Source organism: Zea mays, chromosome 1, assembly GCF_902167145.1.
Source record: "Zea mays cultivar B73 chromosome 1, Zm-B73-REFERENCE-NAM-5.0, whole genome shotgun sequence".
NCBI lineage: Eukaryota > Viridiplantae > Streptophyta > Magnoliopsida > Poales > Poaceae > Zea > Zea mays.
The window spans coordinates 285,638,209-285,659,775 of record NC_050096.1 but is presented as its reverse complement, the minus strand read 5'-3'; the positions used below and the strand labels follow the sequence as shown (position 1 = coordinate 285,659,775).

The 21,567-nt window shown below is 45.8% G+C and overlaps 2 protein-coding genes across 2 annotated transcripts; both read right to left on the bottom strand.

The window, feature by feature from the left end:
- Positions 1–4,850: 4,850 nt before the first annotated feature.
- LOC100191791 (uncharacterized) lies at positions 4,851–7,092 on the bottom strand. The gene is made up of 2 exons (NM_001137216.1): positions 6,131–7,092; positions 4,851–6,034 (listed from the first exon to the last, which is right to left on the bottom strand). The coding sequence occupies exons 1-2, from the start codon at positions 7,049–7,051 to the stop codon at positions 5,405–5,407; spliced, it is 1,551 nt and encodes a 516-aa protein (NP_001130688.1). The 5' UTR covers positions 7,052–7,092; the 3' UTR covers positions 4,851–5,404.
- A 5,481-nt stretch (positions 7,093–12,573) lies between these two features.
- LOC103644033 (cytochrome P450 81Q32) lies at positions 12,574–14,643 on the bottom strand. The gene is made up of 2 exons (XM_008667224.4): positions 13,634–14,643; positions 12,574–13,444 (listed from the first exon to the last, which is right to left on the bottom strand). Exons 1-2 carry the CDS (start codon positions 14,570–14,572, stop codon positions 12,827–12,829), a joined length of 1,557 nt encoding a protein of 518 aa, XP_008665446.1. The 5' UTR covers positions 14,573–14,643; the 3' UTR covers positions 12,574–12,826.
- Between the last annotated feature and the right edge of the window lie 6,924 nt (positions 14,644–21,567).

Below are 21,567 nucleotides of genomic sequence, written 5' to 3'. Positions count from 1 at the left end.
CGCTATAATTCACCGGACTGTCCGGTGTGCACCGGACATGTCCGGTGCTCCAAGGAAAGCTCGGCCTCCTGAACTCACCAGCCTCGGGTTCGCGCGACAGCCGCTCCGCTATAATTCACCGGACTGTCCGGTGTGCACCGGACTGTCCGGTGTGCCAGCGGAGCAACGGCTCTCTGCGGCGCCAACGGCTCTCTGCGCAGCATTAAATGCGCGCGCAGCGCGCGCAGACGTCAGGGCTGCCCATACCGGTGCACCGGACATCAAACAGTGCATGTCCGGTGTGCACCGGACACCCAGGCGGGCCCACAAGTCAGAAGCTCCAACGGCTAGAATCCAACGGCAGTGATGACATGGCAGGGGCACCGGACTGTCCGGTGTGCACCGGACTGTCCGGTGCGCCATCGAGCAGACGCCTCCAGCCAACGGTCACTTTTGGTGGTTGGGGCTATAAATACCCCAACCACCCCACATTCATTGCCATCCAAGTTTTCCACTTCTCAACTACTACAAGAGCTCTAGGCATTCAATTCTAGACACATACAAAGAGATCAAATCCTCTCCAATTCCACTCAAGCCTTTAGTGACTAGCGAGAGAGATTTGCCGTGTTCTTTTGAGCTCTTGCGCTTGGATCGCATTCTTTCTTTCTCTTTTGCTCTTGTGATCAACACTCAATTGTAACCGAGGCAAGAGGCACCGATTGTGTGGTGGCCCTTGCGGGGAAGTTTTGTTCCCGGTTGATTGAGAAGAAGGAAAGCTCACTCGGTCGGAGGGACCGTTTGAGAGAGGGAAGGGTTGAAAGAGACCCGGCCTTTGTGGCCTCCTCAACGGGGAGTAGGTTTGCGAGAACCGAACCTCGGTAAAACAAATCCGCGTGTCACTCTCCTTATTTGCTTGCGATTTGTTTTGCGCCCTCTCTCGCGGACTCGTTGATATTTCTAACGCTAACCCGGCTTGTAGTTGTGTTTATATTTGTAAATTTCAGTTTCGCCCTATTCACCCCCCCTCTAGGCGACTATCAATATCCCTACAATGTTTCTACAATGACAAATAACTAAAGACTCATGGTTTAAAAGTTACAGTATTTCAAAGTTGAACCAACTTCACAAAAATTCAGTTTCAGCTTCTGAACTAAACTCAGTCACCAACATCTGACAGTCCAACTTTGAGCAACCTTTTCTCCAATTTTTGTGCAGGATCAAACCCTCCAATATTAAATACTTTTTCTCACCAACCTATGGTCTTTAACTTCTATATATACTCCACAGCCCAACACCCTATGTATTAGGCACAAATGAGTTCCAAAATCAGCCAAAACACAAATGAGTTCCAAAATCAGCCAAAACACTGCAATTTCAGACTTAGTGTACTGTTCTGAATCTGAAAAATGCAAAGATTTGTTAACCCCTCTTTGGACTACCTTTTCTACTAGTAGCATATAGTTTTAGGGCTATCACACTTAATAAGGATTGTTCTCCAACAGTTACTCTAAAAGTTTTATATAGTGACCCATAGCCAAATACTCCTGGATTCCAAACTACAAGAACCCAAAGTTTGCACAAAACACAGAAGTTCAGACTCTAAATTTATTAAGTCTAAAATCCACAATTTCTGACAGCTTTATTTTGGACCAGTTTTACTCCAAGTTCCAAATAGCTTTAGGGCTATAACCATTAACCAAATTTATACATCAACATGTGGTCTTTCACTTTGGTACAAAAGCTTTAACCAATCATTGTATATATCAGCCACCAACAGGCTCCAAGTTTTCTTCGGAATACAAAAACTGCAGTGCTGAATTGTGCACTAAATCTGAAATTCAGATTCTAATATTCCCAATTTGGACCAGTTTTACACCTGGTTCCATATGGCTTTAAGGTTAAGTAACTTAAACAAGTTTGTTCACCTAGGATAGCTCTACAACTTAGCTACCGCGACCATCTCCAAACTGCTTATAAATCAAAACTTGATATACTTAGCTACAGCGACCATCTCCAAACTGCTTATAAACAAGTTGCTTATAAGGCTGCAACACCGTCTAGTGGAGGTAGATAAGGCATCAAAACTGTATTTTTATTTGCAAATGTAGCAACAATATACTAATTTGATATACTTTTTTCTAGGGTGTTCTGGACAAAGAAAGCTTGTACCTTAAAACATGAGGATACAAGAAGCTGGAGTGGTTGTCTGAAGGCTTTTGAACTGCTTGAAGCATTAGTGTAGCTTTGGTGCTTTTGTGACTGATCAGCTCTAGAGCAGCTAGAGTGATGTAGTTGTGGGCTTTTGAACAATAGCTGGAGTGATATGCAACATTAATGATGTAGTTGTGGGCTTTTGAACTGCTTCAAGCTGGAGTGATGTCGCTGTGGTGCTTTTGTGACTGATCATCTCTGGAGCTTTTGTGAATGATCTAGCTAGCTATCTGTAAATGGTCTAATTGTGAATGATATTATAATTGTGATGCTTTTGTGAATATATAATTGTGGTGCTTTTGTGTTTACGTGATGGATCTATGACTGTGGTATACTGATTAACTGTGTATGTTTTTATGATTTGTGTATAAAAATCTATGATTTGTGGTGCTTAATTAAATGTATATTATTATTAATAACAACTGTAAAAAGGGTGACTTTCTGTTGGTTGCGAAATGTATAGTATGACGACTTACGGTTGGTTGCTAAATCAATAGTACAGCAACCCACGGTTGGTCGCTAAATATACAATATTAGCAACGGACGGTCGGTCGCTAAAAAGATGTCGGTCGCTAAAGCCTTTAGCGACGGCACTTACAGCGACCATCCTTATGGGTCGCTAAAAGTTTTTAGCGACCAACCGTAGGTCGCTGAAGGCCGTTTTAGCAATCAATCATAGGTCGCTGTAAGTGAACCGTCGTGTAGTGATAACACCGTTAATTTGCAGAAGAAAAGTATGTTTCGCACCTTTTTTCCGTGTGCATCATATTGTCCAAAGAATTGTGCTGCAATAGTTCATAAATGATCTGTGCATAAAAACGGTACTGCAAAAAAATGTTCAATGTAATTGTTTTTAAATTTCAAAATAGGTTCAATATCAAAAAATGGCACTGTTAAAAATTCTGTTAAGAAAATCGCTTCAACGTAGGGCTAATGCATGTTACACATAAAAAAGTAGGGGCGAAAGCATCTTTTTGTCCACTAAGGGCCCCTTTGGTAGGGCTTATTTTTCAGCTTCGGCTATGGCTCATGCAAAAGTTGTGCCAAATACCTCTTTTTCAAATGGCTTCACCAGTGAAGTGCTTTTCCAAAATGAACTAGAGGGCATGAGCCAAAAAAAGTGGCTCACCCGGCTTCAGCTCACGTCATTTTTGCACAATAGCCCTCCCACCAGTCCAAATTATTATTTTTTGGTCCTGCCCTCAATCCCTAGCCACGTACAGGAGAGATCGACCAGTACAGGGTCTTTCTGAAAAACAACCTATAAGCCGTTTTGCCAAATGATTTTTCAGAATGGCTTTGGCTCATCTAAAGAAGTTGCTTCACCTCGTGAGTCAGAGCCAAAGCCGTTTTTGGAGAAGCCAGAGCCCTGCCAAAGGGGCCCTAAGTTAACAGTAAGTTAACGATATTGTTTTTATTAGAGAATTAGGTATTATCAGTTTTAGTTTAATTTAGAAAATTAGTGTGATGTATGTGACGATATATATATGCGTGTATATGACAACTCGTATAAGCAGTAAACAACATTAAAACATTCAACACAATCCACGATTGATCGCCATTCATGTGACCCGCTGACCTGCATGGCTGCATGGCGCCGTGCCCTCAGACGCCAATATGTCACCATCGGAGCCCGCGGCCGCTGAGACTGGATGTATCGTTAAAGGCTTAAAGCCCCTGGGCCACGCATATGTGTGTTGCAGGCTGATAGGGTCAAAGTTAGGTGACCTCCGTGAAGGGAGGACCGAAAAAAATTTAGGTATGGCTTGGCGGACGGACCTGCTCGGCGGACAGCGGAAGCTCGACGGTTGATGCGTCGCGCTCGCAGACGGATCTGCTCGGTGGACGCCGAAGCCGGAAGGCACAACAGCTCGGCGGACGGAGGGACAGGCGGACAGCGGCTCGGCCGGCGAACGGAGGCAAGGGGCAACGGCGCGTGCTTGGGCCGAGCGGACGGCGGGTTGAGGCGCGGAGCTGCTCCTGCTCGCCTTCTCGGGTCGTCGGGCGCTCGGCGGACAGTCGAACGGGCGAACGGCGGACGGCGCGCCGGAGTCGTGGAGCGGCTCGGTCCGAGGCTCCGAGCCTGAGTGGACGGCGGACGGTGGGCGGAGCGCCTGAGCAGTGAGCAGCGGAGGAGCGGAGTCGGCGGAGAGGCTCGGTCCGAGCCCGAGCGAACGACGGGCGGAGGCCGGAGGCGCGGAGCTGCTCGCCTGCTCCACTGCTCGGGCCCTCGGGCGCTCGCCGGACGGGCGGACCGCGGACGGCGGTCGGAGAACCGTAGCCGCGGCGCGCCGGCGCGGCTCGGGGCCTCGGGTCGAGCGGACGGCGGACAATCGCCAGAGCCCAGAGGCGCGGACGGTGCTGGGACTGTTGGCTGCTCGTGCGGTCGTGCCCTCGGGCCTCGGCGCTCGGCGGCGGACGCGCCGCGTGCGGAACGGCGGCCGGCTGACTGATTAGGGTTTAAAAGCTGGGCCGGACCTGTTTTTTTTATAGCTTGGGCCATAATGGGCCCTCCGCCCCTGGGTGACGTTATTACATAACATACTATAAACTAATACTGATATATTCGAACTTGTTAGTTGTTACCACTAGTACTCAAATATAAATCATTACTGTTGTTATTTATAATATTATATTGTACTTGTACTCATAAAATATATGAATAATAAGTAATTTTTATCTTATATACACATCCATTACGTAATACTACTCCGTCTTCTTTCTCACCCTGTTTTTTTTTCTTCGACGTTATTGCTCTAACTTCGCCACTGGGCCGACCACCGGCAAGTCGCCGAGAAGTCGAGTTGCGTGTCAACGTGCAGCGTGAACGGCCACAGTTTTCCACCAGATCATGACGATATAATAATTTTGGTCCTTGCTTCCGTGCCGCGCGTGTCGCGTGAATCGTGATGCCCCAAGTCACGCTTGCATTGGAAAATTATATGCATGTGATATATTCGGTCATCATATCCTGACAAATTAAAGGAAAGCGGCACTTACATGGATGCATGCATGCATCTTATATAACTGGAAAAGGTATCTTATTTGATTATTACTAGCTGTGATATTCAGGTACGGTGTTTCTAGAAGCGACGGAAGGAGCACAAATACATATAGCCCTACGAATTAATAACGATAGCAAGGCAACAACTTTTGATGATGATACTCATCAACTTTCTTCAGTAGTGCGCTCAGAGTACGTACGTAGATTGTGTCACAGCTTCTGGAGGACATCAAGCATGACTTGGCGCGGTTTGCACATGGCCTCCAGCGGAACGGCCCGCGGGAGAGTGAGCCCGCCGCCTTGGGTCATGTCAACTTTGGGAGCGCCTCCGCCTCCGACCGCGCCCCAGTCGAAGCACTGGATCATGGTCCCCAGGGCCAGCCCCATGATCTGCAGCGCCATGGTCTCTCCGGGGCACTTGCGCCGCCCCATCCCGAACGGTATCAGGAGCCTCCCTTCGGCGCTGCCGCCGCCGTCCTCGAACCGCTCGGGCCGGAAGACGTCAGGGTCCGGCCACGTCGCCGGGTCCCTGTGGATGGCGTACACGTTGACGAGCAGCATCGTGCCGCTCGGCACGCGGTAGCCGCCGACCGTGCAGTCCGCCGTGGACTCGTGCGGGATCAGCGTCGGCCCCACCGGGTACAGCCGGAGCGTCTCGTTGAGGACGCAGTGGAGGTAGCCGAGGCTCGGCACGTCGTCCGCTCCCAGCAGCCGGGAGCTGCCCACGTGCGCGTCGATTTCCTCCCGCGCTTTCTTCAAGACCTCGGGGTGGTTCAGCAGCAGCGACATGGCCCATTCCATCGCCGTCGCCGTGGAGTCCGTTCCGGCAATGAACATGGACTGTGCAAAAACCAGAGACGCAGCGCAGAGGATCGGTCGATCGTCTTCTAGATTTTTGTTTTATCGAACGATAAGATACACAGTTTTGCAACTTACGAAGCATAGAGCCATGATCTTCTCGTCCGTGTAATTCTCCGGTTCCGACTTCTGCAGAGCGAGCAGGACGGCCAGCATGCTCTTCTTCTGGCCCTCCACGCCGTCGTCCAGCCTGCGCCGCTCCGCGTCAATGAGCCGCTGGAAGAACGCGTCCCTTCTGCCCGCCGCCGCCGCGATCTTCTTCTTCAGTCCCAAAACGTCGAACGTCTGTAGCACCGGCAGGAATTCCAACACGTTGGTCAGCCCGAGAAGCGAGATGATAGCGTCCAACAGCTGCTTGAACTCCTGGGTCTCCGGCGACATGTCCGTGTCCGCGTCGTCCGCGGGACGGTACGTCTTGGTCTGCGCGATGGTCTCCATCAGGGTGCTGAGGGAGAGCTCGAGCAGCCTCCCCTTGAGCTCGATCCTCGCGGCACCGCCCGCGGCGGCGCGGTACATCCTCCGCGCCATGGCGCGCACCTCCGCGGTGATGGTGGGGACCATGGAGGACAGCACGCGTTGCGGGGACAGGAGGTGCAACGATACGACGCGGCGGACGTGGCGCCAGTGCGCGCCGTAGGCGCTGTGGCCGATCGTGGCGCCGCCGTAGGTCATCAGGTGCAGCGTGGGGTAGGTCGGCCGGTTCGCGAACGTCGCGTCGTGCTCTGCGAGGCACTCCCTGGCGCAGTCCGCGGTGGACACGACCACGGCGGCGCGCGAGCCCAGCTGGAGGGAGAACACAGGCCCGTAGCGCGCGGCGAGGCGCATAAACGCCAGGTGGTACGGCTTCTCGAGGAGGTGTAAGTGGCCGAGAACCGGGATGGCGCGAGGGCCCGGTGGCAGCGGCTGCTTGCTCATATTCTTGCTTTCGCCGCGGTTGAGAAGGCGGTGGATAGCAACGATGAAGAAGAACGACAGAACGACAACGTAGGCCGTCTCCATGTTGCTAGGAGGTGGGGCTTAAGCTTGCTCGCTTGCTTGAGTGGCACAGTCTGTTCTAGCTCAGTCTCGGCCACCGTATAAATAGGCTTGCTCCGCGTCAGAGAAGGGCGGCCCGCCTGCCTTGCTTAGGGTCCATGCTCCACGCTTGGGCAAAGAAATAGATGGCATTCAAACATGTGCATTGAAGTTTGATAGTTTTCTAGACGAGAAGAAAGAGATGGAATGAATGTCCATTGCACTCTTAAAGATTGTTGAAGGCGAACGCACCTCTTTGTCCAGTTGCTTTCCCTTCACATCGGGTAAGGGTTGGGATGGCAACTGATACAAACCCGTCAGATTTTGCCATACCAAAATTTATGTAATGAACAACGAGTTAATTATTTGATTTAAAAATTATTAGTGAACATAATGAAATACAAATAATAAGTTGTATAATCAAGTGACTTTGCACTAAGTTATCCATCCACCATATATAACGCTAGTAAAAACTATAATAGCAAGCAAGCAACACTCTCACCAACTAATTATACATTCACCATTTGATAAAAATTAGAAAGTAAATGGGGAGATATAACAAGTTTGATTTTCGTTTATAAAATAAAATGATAATATGCACTAGGTTTTGTCGGGTTTAAAAAACCCACGAGTTCACGGGTTGGATACTGTAGGAACAAACTTGTACCCATGAATCCGTCAGGTTAAATTTATGCCCATTAATAAATCCATGGATATAAAAATTGACCCAAACCCGTATCCTAATGGGGTAAAAAGCCCGTCGGGTTTCGGGTACCCGTACTTGGAATAATAAGAACATCCTTAGCGAAGTTTATATAGAAGTCATCGGCATATGGAATACAGAAGAATAATCCTCTATTTATGTAAGTGCAATCAACCTTGTGAGGGTTTTAGTGATTAATGGACAAAACAAATAAAGTGTTCTAATCCGACGTAGGCTAGAATTCCCCAGAGCAGCGAGTTGGTCGGACCGGGCACCGGACTGTCCGGTGGCTGGCATCGGTCCGTCCGGTGCTACGCAGTCACCTTTTCTCGGTTTCTTCCTTTGTCTTCTTTTGCTCCTTTTGTACTTGACTTTGTTGAGTCCATGGCACTTAGACCAACATTATTAGCACACAAAACAATTTACTAAGTGTCCAAAGCATACATTTTTGCTTGATCCATATAGATTTTCAATATGTCCTCTTTGGAGTTCAATTTGCTTCATACACTTTTGTACATACATCATGTTATTTAAAAATGATGTGTTGTGCATCGAATCACCAAAACAATATAGAAATAGACCAAAGGCATATTTCCCTTTCAATCATCCAGTGGATCAGATTCTAGGTGATATCAGCAAGGGTGTAACTACTCGTTCACGATTAGCTAATTTTTGTGAGCATTACTTGTTTGTTTCTTCTATTGAGCCTTTCAGGGTAGAAGAAGCCTTGCAAGATCCGGACTAGGTGTTGGCCATGCAAGAAGAACTCAACAACTTCAAAAGAAATAAAGTGTGGAGCATGGTGCCACGTCCGAAGCAAAATGTTGTCGGAACCAAGTGGGTGTTCCGCAACAAGCCAGATGAGCACGGGGCGGTGACAAGAAATAAGGCTCGACTTGTGGCAAAAGGTTATGCCCAAGTCGCAGGTTTGGATTTTGATGAGACTTTTGCTCTTGTAGCTAGGCTCGAGTCAATTCACATATTATTGGCGTATGCTGCTCACCACTCTTTTAAGTTGTTTCAAATGGACGTGAAGAGTGCCTTCCCCAATAGACTAATCAAGGAGGAGGTGTACATGGAGAAACCCCTGGCTTCGAGGATGACAGGTATCCCAACCATATTTATAAGCTCTCTAAGGCGCTCTATGGACTTAAGCAAGCTCCAAGATCATGGTATGAATGCCTTAGAGATTTTCTCATTTCTAATGCTTTCAAGGTCAGGAAAGCGAATCATACTCTTTTTACTAAGACTTGTAATGGTGATTTGTGTGTATTCCAAATATATGTCGATGACATAATATTTGGTTTTACTAATCAAAAGTCTTGTGAAGGGTTTAGCAGGGTAATAACGCAGAAATCTGAGATGTCGATGATGGGCGACCTGAACTACTTCCTTGGATTTCAAGTGAAGCAACTCAAGAAAGGAACGTTCATATCTCCAAAAAAAGTACACTCAATACTTGCTAAAAAGGTTTGGGATGAAGGACGCAAAGCTCGCCAAGATGCCAATGAGAACAAACAGGCACTTGGTCCTCGACAAGGGAGGTAAGTCCGTTGATCAAAAGGTATACCTGTCTATGATAGGTTCATTCCTTTCTTTGTGCTAGTAGACCGGATATAATGCTTAGCGTATGATAGGTTCATTACTTTATTTGATAGGTTCATTACATTCTTTGAAGCGAATTCTTAGATATTTAATTCATACGCCTTGCTTCGGGATCTGGTATCCAAAGGGGTCTACCTTTGACTTAATCGGATATTCAGATTCCAACTATGTCAGATGCAAGGTTGATAGGAAGAGCACATCAGGGACTTGTTAGTTTCTGGAAAGGTCCCTAGTGTCTTGGAGATCTAAGAAACAAACATATGTTGCCCTATCCACTGTTGAGGCCGAGTATGTTGTCGCAGGCCAGTGTTGCGTGTAACTACTTTGGATGATGCAAACCCTCCGGGACTTTGGCTACAATCTGAGCAAAGTCCCGCTTCTATGTGATAATGAGAGTGCAATCCACTTAGCGGATAATACTATTGAACATAGCTACACTAAGCACATAGACATCTGACATCACTTTTCACCAGCAAAGGGGAAATATCGATGTTTGCCATATTAGCACCGAGAACCAGCTATCCGATATCTTCACCAAGCCTTTAGATGAGAAAATGTTTTGAAGGTTGCATAGTGAGCTAAATATCTTAGATTTGCGGAACTTGGATTGATCAATAGCATATATGTGTTTTATGCCCTTGATCATGTTCTTTTAAGCATCATAGTCTTTACTTGCTTATTTTGGTGCTCAAGTTGTACAAGTCATCCCCAGACCTCACAAGTCCTTGTGGAAAAGATGCATATGTTTAGGGGGAGGATGTGCTACAACTTGACCCTTTGAGACTGATGTTTTTGCTTGAGTACTTATGATGTAGTCTCAAAGATATACTGAAAGGGAAAAAGGTGAACTTGGACAAAGAAGAGGATTCCATTGCATTTCAGTATCAATGACATTTGCTCCAAGTCCCTATTGTGTTCTCTCGTTGCCCTTGGTTTTTAGTTGCAATTTTTGTAAGGCAATGGGGTTAAAAGGCCAATTAGGTCTTCTCTTTTGGTGCTTAATGCCAAAGGGGAGAAATTAAGACCAAAGCAGCAATTGGATCAGCTACCACTTGTGAAATTTTTCAAAATTTTAGTGTAAGTATACTTTGTTTTTTTATCAAAACCCTTTTATTGCAAAAACTGCCCCTTGTGGGGAGAAATTGAATTATGGGAAAACGGGGAGTTTTCTGTCTCTTGATCAAAACTAGTCTTGAAAGTTATTTTGATTTTTCAAAGCAAAGTGTTTTTGACATAGAGATAGGAAAATGAATTTGTTTTGCGAAAACAAACCAAGTGGTGGCAAAAATGATCCAAATATACCAAATCCTATGATAATCTTATCGGTCTTCAATTTGACATCAATTTGCACCTTTAGCTCACATTTGGATATGTTAGTGCATTTTGAGTTGCTTTTGATATGTTGGCATGAATCAATAAAAATGGTGAGATTGAAAGGGAAATTTATCATTGGGCTATTTCTATATTGTTTTGGTAATTAAATGCGCAACACATTATGTTTAGAGTAACATGATAAATGAGCAAAGGTACATGAAGCAAATTGAGCTTGGAAGAGGATATAATGTAAATCTATATGTACCAAGTAAAAAGGTAAGCTTTGGACACTTAGTCAATTATTTTGTGTGCTCATCATATTTGTCTAAGTGCCAGGGACTTTATGAAGTTATTAAGTCAAAAGGAGGAAAAGAGAACAAGAAAGAAGAAGGAAAAAGTGTGCTGGACTGAAGAGCACTGGACAGTCTGGTGCATGGTCCGACCAACTACCTGCTCTCGGGAATTCTAGCCTGCGTCGGCTATAATTCACTAGGTCATTTGCGTGGAGCGCCGGACAGTCCAGTGTGGCAGTCGCCAATGGCTAGCTGCCACGCCGGTCGAGGGCAAACGACCAACTGGAGCAGCGGACAGTCCGGTGCCCCCCACTGAACGGTCTAATGCCCACCCCCAGAACAAGAAACCAGCCAATTATGCGATTCTCTGCATGCACACTGTTCACAGTCTGATGTGCACCAGACAGTCCGGTGCACCCGCGGACAGAAGGCAACCAAAGCCTACCAAATGGAGCCCCAACGGCTCCTAGGTTCCTTGGGGCTATAAAAGAGACCCGTAGGCGCATGGAGCACTACACTAAGCATCTTTTGATCATTCTAAGACACCGAGACACTGCGACCACACTATTGCTTTGATAGGTTGAGATTCGAGCACTTGTTTTGAGTTCTAACTCTGTTGCGTTGTTTCTTGTGCTCTTATCTCAACTTGTGTGCGTGCGTTGCTGTAACTTTGTCTCTTATGTGTGTTTCTACTCCTCTTACTCTTGTGTTCACTCAAGATCAATTGTGTAAGGCGTGAGAGACTCTAAATTGTGAAGATTCCTCACAACGGGATATTATTGAGATAAAGGGAGAACCGTGGTATTTAATTTGATCTTTGGATCACTTGAAAGGGGTTGAGTGCAACCCTCATCCATTGGGACGCCACAACGTGGAGTAAGCAATTATATTATACTTGACCGAACCACGAGATAAAAATCACCGTGTCACTTGTCTCTATATTATTGCGATTCCTCTCTCTCACTTCACTTGTACAACAATTAAGTGAAGAAGTCTTCTCCTTGCACTCCTTTCATTCGGACTTGGTTCTTGATATATCTAATCCAATATTAGACCAAGTTTGTTTTTTTGAGCCAATTTTTCCCAGGATCACCTATTCACCCCCCTCTAGGTGCTCTCAAGGAGCGGTGAATGACGAGTGTTGAGTCTTGACCAAGGGACTAGACAAGCTAGGAGACTAGACATGGTAGCTGACACTTGGTGACATAGATAGGCGCAAGGACATGGCAAGCAGATCATGTCGCTGACATGGTTGCGAACCAAAGGGGCATGTGTCCAGGATGTGGGGGACACGTATAGAGTACACTACCCATGGGGGTTTCAGTGTTTGAGCTCGATCAGAGTTTGTTTGGATCAACTTTGCATTCTAGAACTAAAATTCAAGATGCTAAAAAAAGTGTGAGTTAATGACACAATTTTGGCTCGATTTAGACTTTTTGAGGTCCATTTTGCGAGCATTTATTTCGTTGGACTTGTATTTGTCCTAGGTTATTTCCACGTTTCTTATATGTTATTTGAACTTTTGGAGGTTAGAACGTAACATTGAGAACAAGAGTTATATGTGCTTTTGCAGAAAGTAGTAGTCAATGATGTATTAGAGATAGCTCATATCCAGTGACATATATAATTTGACTCCAAAGTATATTATAACAGACAATACAAGCGATATGTTGTCCTACAACGCACGAGCACATTTATTGGTAGAGATAGATAGATCCTCTGTTATTGAAAGTGGGATTAACATAGCCCTACGTATAACGATAGCAAGGGAACAGCATGGAAACATTTGATGATGATGCTCATCAACTTTCTTCAGTGGGCAGAGTATGTAGATTATTAGGGCGCTCACAGCTTCTGAAGGACATCAAGCATGGCTTGGCGCGGTTTGCACATGGCCTCCAGCGGAACAGCCCTCGGGAGAGTGAGCCCGGACGCTTCGGTCATGTCAACTTTGGGGACCCCTCCAACAGTGGCCCAGTCGAAGCACTGGATCAGAGTCCCCAGCACCAGCCCTAGAGTCCGCAGCGCCATGGTCTCTCCGGGACACTTGCGCCGCCCCATCCCGAACGGTATCAGGAGCTTCCCTTCGGCGCTGCCGTCCTCGAATCGTTCAGGCCTGAAGGCGTCCGGTTCCGTCCACGCCGCAGGGTCTCTGTGGATGGCGTATGCGTTGGTGAGCAGCATCGTGCCGCTTGGCACGTGGTGGCCGCCGACCTTGCAGTCTGCGGTGGACTCGTGCGCGATCAGCATCGGGAAAACCGGGTACAGCCGGAGCGTCTCGGTGAGGACGCACTGGAGGTAGGGGAGGTGCGGCATGTCGTCGGCGCCTAGCAGGCGGGAATTCCCCACGTGCGCGTCGATTTCCCCCTGCGCCTTCTTCAGGACCTCGGGGTTGTTCAGGAGCAGCGACATCGCCCATTCCGCCGTGGTCGCAGTGGTTTCCGTTCCCGCAGAGAACATGGACTGCAATATATATCAAAGATGCAGAAGATCTTCTTAGCGAGCGATGTCGTGGTCATCACGTACGACTGCGGCGTCGACATGTTCAGCAACGAGCGAAAAAAAAATTGTCTATGCTTGACGCCTTGACGTGTGAGAGAGAGAATCGTCGTCCTAATAGTACGTAGAAACTAAGGGACAAGGACAACTTACGAAGCACAGAGACATGATCATGTCATCACTGTAATTCTCCGGTTCTGACTTCTGCAGAGTGAGCAGCACAGCCATCATACTTTTGTTCTCGCTCTCGACGCCGTCGTCCAGCCTCCGCCGCTCCTCGTCAATGAGCCGCCGGAAGAACGCGTCCCTGCCGCTCACAGCGGCCGCCATCTTGTTCTTCACGCCGAACACGTCGAACCTCTGTAGCACGGGCAGGAAGTCCCACATGTTGGCCGTGCCGAGGAGCGGAACCATAACGTCCATGGACTCCTTGAACTCTTGGGCCTCCGGTGACATGCCCGTGTCCGCGGCACCGCCCATGGAAGAGCGGGATGTCTTGCTCTGCGCGACGGTTTCCATGAGGGCGCTGAGCGCGACCTCGAACAGCCTCCCCCTCAGCTCCACCTTCGCGGCGCCGGTGCCGCATGGAGCGGCCGCGGCCGCACGGTACATGCTCCGCGCCATGGCGCGCACCTCTGCTTCGATGGCGGGGACCATGGACCTCACCCGGAGAGCGGACAGGAGGTGCACCGTGATGACGCGGCGGATGTGGCGCCAGTACGGGCCGTAGGCGCAGGTGCCGACCGTGGTGCCCCCGTAGGTCATGAGATGCAGCGTGGGGAAGGTCGGGCGGTTCGCGAAGGTCACGTCGTGCTCCGTGAAGCACTCCCTGGCGCAGTCGACAGAGGACACGATCACGGCGTTACGTGAGCCGAGGCGGAGGTAGAGCACGGGCCCGTAGCGCGCGGCGAGGCGCGTGAACATGTGGTGAATATTCTTCTCGAGGAGGAGGTATAGGTGGCCGAGGACCGGTATGGCTAGAGGGCCCGGTGGCAGCGGCTTCATCTTCGTGCTCCTGCTATGGAGGCGGTTGAAGAGGCGGTGGATTGCAAAGATGAAGAACGAGAGGATGACAACGTTGGCCGTCTCCATGTTGCTGGAGGGCGGGGGAGCTGCTCACTTGCTTGAGTGCAAATGTGGCATAGGCTGCTTGAGCTAGTGCAACCTCCACTAGCTGTAGTAAATATAAATAGGCTTAAGCCGGCGAAAATGCAAGTTGACTTAAAATGCACATGCTGTTGAGAAGAGGGTGATGCTTATTGGTGTCCGAACATGTGTGTTGAAGTACGAATAGCATTTTCAAGAAGACGTAGATGAAACGAATGACCTCTAAGGGCATGTACAACCCAGATACGGCTGCACGGTACTCCAAATATAAGACACAGCTAAAACACAACATAATACAGTGGTCGTGTCTAAAACGTGTGTCTTACCATATTCATTGTACCAATCAGAACATTCAATAAATTAAAGTGACCAATCAGCTAGCCTCTTGTCTCGAACATAGAGCTAAGACACTGTGTCTTCGTCAAGATACATGTCTTGAGTTTTTTTACATTCACCCCCCTAGACACACTCTAAGACACAACTTAAGACACTCATTGTACATGCCCTAAAAGCTGGTCGACTTGTCGCGAACGCCTGGGACTGGGTACAGTTGATTTAACCCCACCCCATCCAATTAACTGCTTTCCCGTGAAACGCTAAATCTCTACTACTTATTAAGGCTACAAAAGTAGTTTGTTCTTCCTCCCTGCACAGCTCATTCTCATATTTTGCCACTATTCTATATTCTGTCATTGTCATTCCTTGTTCTATCTTTCCTATTCCCCTCTCCGTAAAGCTCATTCTCATTCCCCCTGTACAACCCACGTATAGCTAAAATTAAAAAAAACACAAATGACCCTAAGGGATTCAAACTCGCGACCTCTCAAACAAATGCAAGCAGTAGCTACCGCTACACCATATATATGTTTATGTCTACATCTATAACAGGAAACACATCTACTATATCTCTCCCCAAGCCCACCTTCTCCCCTTGCAAATGCGTAGTAGTAGATAAGTATCACCGAGATTCTTGAATTATATTTTTGGATGGAGGGAGTAATATTTAAAGAAGAGCCTTGCATGCAATTTCTTTTGTTTAAATAATGTTTTCAACTTAAATTCCTTTTTTGCATGCGTGACATTTATTCTTGATAATATTTTTCCATAGATCTGACTTGTGAGTCATTTTTATAAACCAATGCCAAACATGAATCCATATTTCTTACTTAAAAACCCAGAACAAACACCATTAGCAGGAGCCACTCGCGTTGGCATCGCTCATCGACAACGAGAAAAAGCTTGGCGACTGCCAGTTCAACCTCTAGAAGCAGTCCTACGTGATCGCATGTGCCGCTGTGTACGACAAGCTCCGGCGCAGCCGCCACTTGGACGCAGTGCAGAGCGGCTGCCCCGCGTTGTCCATCGTTAAGTAGGGGGACCTCATGGTCATCGCCAACATCGACGACTCTCGGGTGTTCTGAGCACCGCATCTGACGACGACGCCATCACGCTATCCAGCTCATCGTGCACCTAAAGCCCAACCTGCCACGTAAGTCGCTACTGACCGGCCATGAATTCTTGTGCGCTGTGACGACCGTCGTTGCTAACGTTGTGTGAGTGTCCTTAAACATGATGTATGTAGACGAGTAACGCATCCGGTGGTGCAACGAACAGGGGTACTACCTCGCTGATGAGCCCGGGGTGCACTTCGTTTGCCAGCCCACCCAAGAGTCATCGGTACTCGGCATGTCGCGCATGTTCGACGTCTACAATATGGAGGATTGTTGCGTCATCTTGGCGCTGGAGGTGACGCAGAGGAGGACCGACAACAATGACCAGTTTGTCATCCTCGCCACCGTTGGGGTAGCTTTTGTGTCGACCCGCCTTTAATTCTCTTCGCAAACACACACTTGCCTTTTTGTTTAAGCAAAAGCATATGGTGGTGCGTGTCTAATGACTAACGATGTACGAGGGAATTTCTTCCGGCATGCGTGGAACGTGCTGTCCAATGATGAGACCATGCAAATCGTGGCATATATCGAAGTCTGTATTATACTGATGGTTGAAATATAGTGGTAAAATAGATAGATTAAAAAAACAAAATTTATGTATGGCCAGAATCACAAAATAATTCTGAAACATTTTCTCATAACGGTATAACACGTATTTTGTATATAAGTTATCGTAGTATACTGGTATTATATATTCTCGTTACAATGCACGGGCACTCAGCTAGTCAATCAGATGGCCTGAATTCTGATCTTAAAAAAGAAAAGAAAAACTCTGAATTATGTATCTGACTATTTGGGGTTTTTCGAACCATGTAAAGTTTCCCAGGGCGCCATGACCTGAAACAAGATATTCCTCCTCCGCCTTAAAATAGTTGACGTTCTGACTTTTTAAAGGATTAGTCATGTTTACTTTAACTAAAAGAATTACAATTATAGTCCATAATTGGTAACATAAGATAGATCTTTAAATCTTTTCTTTTATAATAAACTTATTTTAAGATATAAGTGTTGCTTATGTTTCTTTTTTTACAAATTTACTAGTTAAACTAAATGTTGGAGGCCTTCGTAACCGAAGGTCTTTGAAACATTATGCTAACAGTTAAACATGCTCCTGATATTGTCAACAAGTAGCAAACTCGACCTTTGTCCGCGCTAACAAATAAGTGAGGAGCTAAAAACTTCAATGTTGGTAGATTGACTGATGATCAGGGACGAAGGTGAGAAGAAGCTTCGTCTCCGAAGCGCCAACACACTAAACAGAAGGGGACATGAATGTTCTAGAAGATTGGTTGACGCGGTATAAGAGAGAAAAAGTCGACATTAGCCTCACAAGGTTTGTAGCTCATATGTATAGAATTTATGGATATATTTATAAATTCATACGAATTTGTATCTCACCACTATAAATAGGAGCATAGTGCCATGCATAAGGGCGCTTTTGGAGGCTCGAGAGAGAAACTAATCGCTCAGACTCCAAAGCTATTCTGTTTCTACCTTCATATCTTGTTCTGTAAGATCCAAGGTACAAATGTAATTGATTCTTATAATATGAAATTCAAAACAGCATAAAATGTTTTGGATTTGTCTAATTGTCATTATCCTTTTAGATCTTCTCCCATTTGTTAAACTTTTAAAGTTAACAAATGGGTGAAAGGAGAATCTTTTTATTTGTGTTGTCTTGTTTTTTATGTCTTTCCGGAATTAAAAATAAGTGACCAACACTAAATATTGCTAATATTTTCTTAAAAAAACTAGCTAAATTTATTTTTTATAATATTAAAGAAATAACTATTTTTAGATAGAGATTGCTAACTATTTTTAGATAGAGAGGGTACGTGGTAAATCATCTAGAAGTTTGGGTAGACTGACTGGAGTGTGGAAGAGTAAACTAGAAAATAATGTATATAATCTAGTTCTGTTTTTCTACATGCAGTGCAAAAAAAATTGTACAGGTTTGACTATTAGTAGAATTCAGCTTTATTTTTATACGTAGTGCAAGATCAATGGGTACAGACAATATTACCATTACAAATATATTGGTTTAAATATAGAATCTTGAGTTTCAATTAAGGACATCAGTTTTGGTGGTGTGCTCACTTATACCCTTAGTCGTGTTTTTTTGTTCACTTTTGTCCTTTTGTTCTATAACACTGGAAGGACAAAACTAAGCAAAAAACACAAGTAATGATATAAGTGAGCACACCACCAAAACTGAGGGCACCAGCTTAAAAAACCCTTCAATTAACGGCGTGGACGCTGGGTATGGAACGGAGAGAGCATGAGGGAGACGATGTCGACAAGGAAAAAAATTTGCTGCAGCCCGGCTTGTTGCAGGCCGACTGCAAACCAGAATGTTTGCAGCCCCTCACAAAAAAGAGGACAGATCTCACCCGCAGCAGCAATAACACAACTAAAATGTTACTTGGTCGACCTACAGGTGGGGTCTATCCTTCTTTTTGTGACGGGCTGCAAACATTCTGGTTTGCAGTCGGCCTGCAACAAAAAATTTCCGTCGACAACGGCTTCGTCGAATCGCCGTGCAAGAATTTTCTTATTATTTCAACGACAAGAGGTGCATGGCGGTATTACAAGCTATTAGTATAGATGACGCTTTAATCCAATCCCTTTTGACCAAAAAAATTACTAAACCTAAAATCAAAATTTTGGGTGTTACATGTGCACATGCTGCAGCGGACGGGAGAGAGAGGGCTTCGGGCGCTCGCCATGGGAGCCGGCTATGGCCGCTCCCTGCTGCCTAGTAGCCGCGCATAGGGGCCGGGGAGGGGTGGCTGCCGTGGGACGGGGGTGGGTGAGGGGCTTCTCTAACACGGGATGAGGCAGGGCAGGGGCGAATACGAGTTCAATCGACAACAACAAAGAACAAACATTGACAATAATGGGGGTGGAGTTCGCCGGAGCTAAAAAAATCATCAATTGACGCTAAATCGGAAGTCCGATTGATGAATCGAAAGCACCAAGATGGTAATTGCTCATCGGAATTATTGCGAGAGTTGCAACCGCCCTATACTTGGCGCCACAGATCTCAACTCGCGAAATGGATATAATATTTGGAACAGGCTCGTCGAGGAGAAAACGAGCATATATATCACGGGGGTTAAATGATTTTTTACAATAAACCAAATTTAGCGATTAAAATAATTCATGAAATGCTAAAAATCATATTTAATACCCGAAACATATCTTGAATGGTCCAAAACTTCTCGAAAAATTCCTAGACATGCTTTAACATCCAATGAACTTAGATAAAATATATGGATCTTATAAAAATTTTGTTAAGTGCCTTTAATAAATATTTTTTGCTTTTCGGAAAAAAGAAAAATACTCGAGAAAATATGAAAAATTACCGAAAACTTCTATGATGTATATTAACATGTTTCAAACGTGTTTTGCGCATAGAAACACTATGCAACGACATGAATAAAATAATCAAATCTTCTCTAAGATTTATTTTACTAAGCTTAAGCTTGACACCTATATATATAATAATTCTTCACTATTTAGAAAAAAAGAAAAGAAAAGTAAGAAAAAGACAGGGTAACACTTGAATTTTGATTATAGAGCTAAAAAATTTTACATCCTAAAATTCAGGGTGTTAAAGGCCAAGATCCACTCATGACCTATAGGTTATAAACCTGAGTCCTCCAGCGGTCTACGAGCCCACATGACAACAAGGGGAGACCAGCAGCCATGCTACCAATATAGAAGGTCGACATAGGAAGAAGCGGACAAGAACGAGTAATGACGACGCCTAGACTTTCGTCGCTAGAATAGATCGCACGCTCCCTTGACAAATCTCACGCAGGAAAGGATATAGACGCACAACAAGGTTTTACCAAGGGTGAACCATTCCTTTTTATCCTAATGTTACACTCCCTTCTAGGAGAACCTATTTGTAATCACCTCCCCTTGATCTATAAATGGGGGGAAGGTCGGCCTCAGAGGTAGAGACTCCTGATAGAGAAGAACACGAGAAGACATAGAATCGTTAGGGAGATCAGGTCGCGATGGTTTTGACTAAATGTGTTGATATATGTACTAAAAAAGTTAAGCAACCCAATGACGTCGAAATACCTAACGCTAGGCAACTCATTGCATCGTTCATAGAATCACTAGATATAGTATTGTAGACTCTCGTTTAGTTGTTGCTTGCAACACTTTAGGTCCTAGGGGTTGTCAGGATGTTTGCATGTCCCCTAGAAGTTTCCAACAAAATCTTCTTTAGGTTCTATGCGGGCCCGGGCCGGTCCGGCACGAATAAGTGGGTCAGGCTCGGACAAGAAACTAGGCACGGTGGGCTAATCCGGCATGTCCCGTTTACCTCTAAGCACGTTGAGCCCGCTTTTTTTGCACTAAAACATGCTTTTCGACCTGCTTAGCCCGCTTTCGGCCCGCTTTTTTCGTGCTAAACGGGTCGGCTGTAGCATCCCAAAAATTCAAATCTTGGAATTTTCTAAAACTCGCTCTAAATTCAAAATGAATTTCAAATTTCATTTCAAAATGTTTGTTTGTGAGTTGATATCAGCAAATAAAATATAGTGGTCTATATTCTCTCCAAATCCTCCTCAAATATCCTACAAATGTTTCTCCAGTGACCCCCCTCAAATTCTTTCCAGAAATATTGCCCAGATATTTCCCGAGTAATCCCCTTCAAGTTCTTTCCAGAAATATTGCCCAAATATTCCACGAATATATCTCCAAGTATTTTCCTCTTGAGAAATACCTTCAGAATCATTTTTCAAGTCCCTATAAATATTTTCTTCATAACTTTCCTCATGCTCATACGTATACGTATGCCTCCAGTGTCATACGGTGAGCTCTACAAGCTAATCTCACTTATACAAGACAAATACATGCTAATCTCCCACTAATCCTCTCATCCTCCCACTAATCCTCTCATCCCTCCCCCTAATCCCCCACCATGGCTATAAATAGAGGGGCAAGGGCCTCCTCTCATCCCACCCCAAGCCATTTCATGGCAACTCTCTTCCCCCCCAGACACACCCACTCCATGTTCCACACAAGCACACACTACCACAAGGAACGTTCGATCGTTCTTCGATCGTTCGTCCCCTGTTCTTAGTTTGTTCGTTCATTCGTCCGATCGTTCGATCGTTCGTCCGATCGTTCATGGTTCGTTCGTCCGTTCGTCCGATCATTCGATCGTTCGTCCGTTCGTTCGTCCAAATAATCTTTTTCCTACCGTTATGCTGCCGAAATTCCGATCGTTCGTTCGTTCATAGTTCCTATTCATCGTTCGTTCATGGTCCCTATTCATCGTTCTTCCAGATAATCTTTATCCTGCCGTTATGCTGCCGAAATTCCGATCGTTCGATCGATCATTCGATCGTTCATTCATAGTTCCTATTCATCGTTCATCGTTCGTTCATCATCACTATTCATCGTTCATCGTTCGTTCATACGAACTATTCACCGTTACTATTCATCAACACTATTTACCATTACTATTCACCATCGTTACTATTCATCGATCACCCCAAATTTCAACTA